Source organism: Cryptomeria japonica, chromosome 3, assembly GCF_030272615.1.
Source record: "Cryptomeria japonica chromosome 3, Sugi_1.0, whole genome shotgun sequence".
Classification (NCBI taxonomy): domain Eukaryota; kingdom Viridiplantae; phylum Streptophyta; class Pinopsida; order Cupressales; family Cupressaceae; genus Cryptomeria; species Cryptomeria japonica.
The window spans coordinates 742,398,302-742,402,250 of NC_081407.1; the positions used below are offsets into that span (position 1 = coordinate 742,398,302).

The 3,949-nt window shown below is 29.7% G+C and overlaps 1 protein-coding gene across 1 annotated transcript; it reads left to right on the plus strand.

The window, feature by feature from the left end:
• Positions 1–584: 584 nt before the first annotated feature.
• On the plus strand, positions 585–3,631 carry LOC131044052 (WAT1-related protein At5g07050). Its single transcript, XM_057977317.2, has 6 exons — positions 585–1,011; positions 1,605–1,667; positions 1,752–1,868; positions 1,967–2,204; positions 2,924–3,075; positions 3,174–3,631. Exons 1-6 carry the CDS (start codon positions 794–796, stop codon positions 3,442–3,444), a joined length of 1,059 nt encoding a protein of 352 aa, XP_057833300.2. The 5' UTR covers positions 585–793; the 3' UTR covers positions 3,445–3,631.
• Positions 3,632–3,949: the final 318 nt, after the last annotated feature.

Below are 3,949 nucleotides of genomic sequence, written 5' to 3' on the forward strand. Positions count from 1 at the left end.
TCCATCCTTATCTAGATGATAAATCCCATAATGAATACTCGTTAAATCAATCACATTTTTCCTCACATTTTCCTTTATGCGCTTGACTAGAATTGGGAGGCCACTTTAATCCCAATTCTTGATATAATTTTAGTTTGACTAAAGCCAATTTAAGTAATTTAAATCATCAATCCACTTACATGTTTGATTCTAAGACATGCTCCGTATTGATGAAAGGTGACACCATTACTTGGCCACTATTGTATAAATATATGTGAAGAAACGTGTACGTAAGGAATTACAAAATGTCGACTTCAACAACACTTGCCAATATCACAAGGAACTCTCTTGTTAACTTCGACAACAATGGCCACTGGAGAAAATAACAAGTGAATCATTTCATATTTTGCTTTAGTTCGGTTGCAGCGCACTTGGATTGATTTTCCATCGATTACTTTGCTCAATGACGTAGGCACTTACGCAATAAACCAAATCTAATGCTTTTCAATTTCTCTCTTCCAATTCTAGTCTACATTCATCGTCTTCTGAACCAGACAGGATTCCTCACATATAAATTGAGGCGTTGATGCAGGGAAGATATAGTTCAAATTTCTTTTTCTTGTTATATGATGGATCATAGTGTTTGATCTAGAATGTTGACGTCAAATAATCTCTATGATCTAATATAGAAAAAAGGACAAAAGTTTAACAGTATTATTTCGGAACATATGAGAGAAAAGCTAATAAAGCTGGTTTATTGAGGAAGAGAGAAAGCAAAACAGTGAGAAATCTGTGGTCTGAATAGATAAGAAGAATGGGTGAAGTTGGAAAGTGTTGTTGTGGGGATATATCAGTGTTCTTTGAAAAATCAAAGCCAAGCTTGGCCATGATAGCTGTTCAGTTTGGGTTTGCAGGGTTGAATATATTATCAAAATTTGCACTGAACCAGGGAATGTCACACTTTGTCTTGGTATTCTACAGGCATTTAGTTGCTACAATAGTCATGGCTCCTCTGGCTTATATCTTTGAAAGGTAAGGAAAATTGTGAAAAAAAATCTTAAGAGTTTTAAGAAAGAAATATAATGATTACTAGAAGTTTGGTTTATTATAGTATATTTAATTTAATTGTGTAGGTTTAAATATTATAGTAGAAGTTTGGTTTATTATAGTATAGTTAATTCAGTTGTATATGTTTAAATATTATATTCATTATAATTAAGTATGATTAATTGGGTTCTTAAGAGATGTTTTTGATATCTAGCATTCTAGATGTACATTTAACTGTTTTATTAATTAATTAAAATTTAAAATCATATTATATTCTGAATTGAATAGAGTCAAATGTGCATTCACAATGTTGGATAGATAGAACTTAATTGAGAAAAAGGCATAAGCGGTTATAGTTGGCGACAACAATAGTTTATGTTTGCACTATTTGTTAAAGTATACTTTATTCTCTTCCAATTTAAGAGTAATTAATTATTTTTTGTTCAAAATAATTTATTAAGAGTATTTATGTATATTTGTAATTTTTGGTCTTGATTAAAATATAATAGTTATTTCTTAATAAAATATGATTTTTTTAAAATAAAATATTTAATTTATATTTCTTTTGTTTGTGGTAGGAAGACGAGGCCAAAACTAACATTAAGGATCTTCTGCGAATTTTTCATTAGCAGTTTGCTTGGGTAATCACTCATAACTTTTGTCGATTGTTTACAATGTTTGGTTTACTAGTCCGTTTGTTTTTTAAATGATATGTTTATCTATAGGGTCACACTGAGTCAAAATTTGTACAATGTTGGGCTAAAGTACACAACAGCTACTTTTGCAACTGCACTCCTCAATCTAATACCTGTCATTACTTTCCTCATGGCTATCATTTTTCGGTAAGGAATTTAACACCATTACTTTCATCCATTATTTCTTTTTTGGAATAATATAATCAAAATTATGAGTTTCTAAAAAAAATTCAAACTTGTTATAGTGTGGAAAGAATAGATATTAAGAGTCTCGTTGGTCAAGCAAAGGTACTTGGAACCTTAGTTTGTGTGAGTGGAGCCATGAGTATGACATTCTATAAAGGAATAAAAATACAATTGTGGCCATCACCCTTCCACTTAAGTGAACATAATGAACGAGATGGGAAAAGTGAAGACTTGACTAAAGGCTCTGTGTTGGTGGTTACCAGTTGTATCTCCTTGTCAGCATGGTTTATTTTGCAGGTAACTTATTTTTTACAGCAATGCAAAGAGTTACAAGTCTTCATTTAATTCAATGTTTATTACTATTTAATGCAGACAAGTATTACTAAGAAATATCCAGCTCAATACTCTAGCACTACCATATTGTGCTTTATGGTCACCGTACAATCTGCTATTGTAACATTAATTTTTGAACAAGGTCATTATGGGGTGTGGGCTTTAGGTTGGAATGTCAACCTTCTTACTGCAATCTATTCAGTACGTATTTCAAATTAATTTTTTGTTTTTTTTCTCTTGCTTTTAGCTTAAAGATGTACTTAGATATAATCACTTAAATAATTGTTTTCCTTTATAATTTTCTTATAAATGTATTTTGAATCCTTTGTAAAGTTTTGTATTTATAATTTTTTATTTGTATTTATTTTTGCCAAGTTTCTTATAATCATTGTGTTACAACTCATTTATAATACATTAATCGTGCAATATTAACTAAACACTTTAAAGTAAATTTATAATACATATTATATATATATATAGGAAAAAATAATTTTGAAATGATTCTAATATATACTCCTTTTTGTTTTGTGTTACATGGTGTGATATACTCACCATTTTTCTCATGTAGAACTAGATTTCAATAGTAATATTTAAATTTTTATTTTAACTCTCCTTTTTTTTATGTTTAGCATTCTTATTTACACAAATATTATGATAATTTAATATCTTGTTAAATTGTGTAGGGAATTGTAGGTTCGGGAATAGGTTTTTGTTTAATGACATGGTGCATAAAGAAAAAAGGACCTGTGTTTACCACTATGTTTAGTCCATTGGTGTTAATAATAGTGGCTATCATGGGTTCTATACTTCTTGATGAGAAGCTTCACTTAGGAAGGTAATTGTCATAATTTAATATGTTATGTTATTTTATTAAGAAGGATTTTATTTCTATTTTATCATGTCCATAATTATTTTTATTTTTATTGCATGCAGTGTTATTGGTGGGAGCTTGATTGTTATAGGTCTATATTTTGTGCTTTGGGGCAAAGGAAAAGAAATGGAAAAAAATGTAAAGATGCCAAATACACCACCTACAATTTCTAACAACAAGGAATTGACTAATATGCAACAAAATGAGGATTGCATTAACATGCAACAAAATGAAAGTGATCACAAGGTAGAAGTAAGAGAAGCAATGAAGCATAAACGATCAATTGATTCTGAGGAAATCCTTGAGGAGATGGTAATAGATGCTCAACAATAGTGCAATCCAATATATTGAGGGAAATGGATACTAATATTAAATACATTAAATGATTTGGTAGTACATAGATGAGAGGTTTATCCTCTAAGAAACATAAATTCCTTCTTTTTCTTAATTATAAATTACTATTGTAAATCTAATACTTTTTGGATTACATTCGATGATAGTTAAACACATAGATGTGAAGTGGATGAAAGAAACTCCTTTTTTATTTTATTCAAAGTTTTGATTTCCTATACAAACGCACTACTCCATTGGAGTTGTTTAATAATAATCAATATGCATGCCTTAACTAGGGTCACACTTTTGAATTTGATACCAAATTTTCCTTTTTAAGGTAGTGGAACTCCAAGAGGAGATAGGGGGAGAGAGGGTTGTATTTCAATAAAAGGTGTTTCGTTTTCAATATTTCTTCAAATACATGTAAATAGAATAAAGTAGATAAAACACTAAGAGGGGTCCACTTTTCAAAATAAATTTGCATCGCTAAATCGTTCATATGTGT

Coding starts and splice junctions, on each gene's coding strand:
- LOC131044052 (XM_057977317.2), top strand. CDS start 794: ATGGGTGAAGTTGGAAAGTGTTGTTGTGGGGATATATCAGTGTTCTTT. Junction 1,668..1,751: donor TTCATTAGCAGTTTGCTTGG/GTAATCACTCAT, acceptor GTTTATCTATAG/GGTCACACTGAGTCAAAATT. Junction 2,205..2,923: donor CAGCATGGTTTATTTTGCAG/GTAACTTATTTT, acceptor TAAATTGTGTAG/GGAATTGTAGGTTCGGGAAT.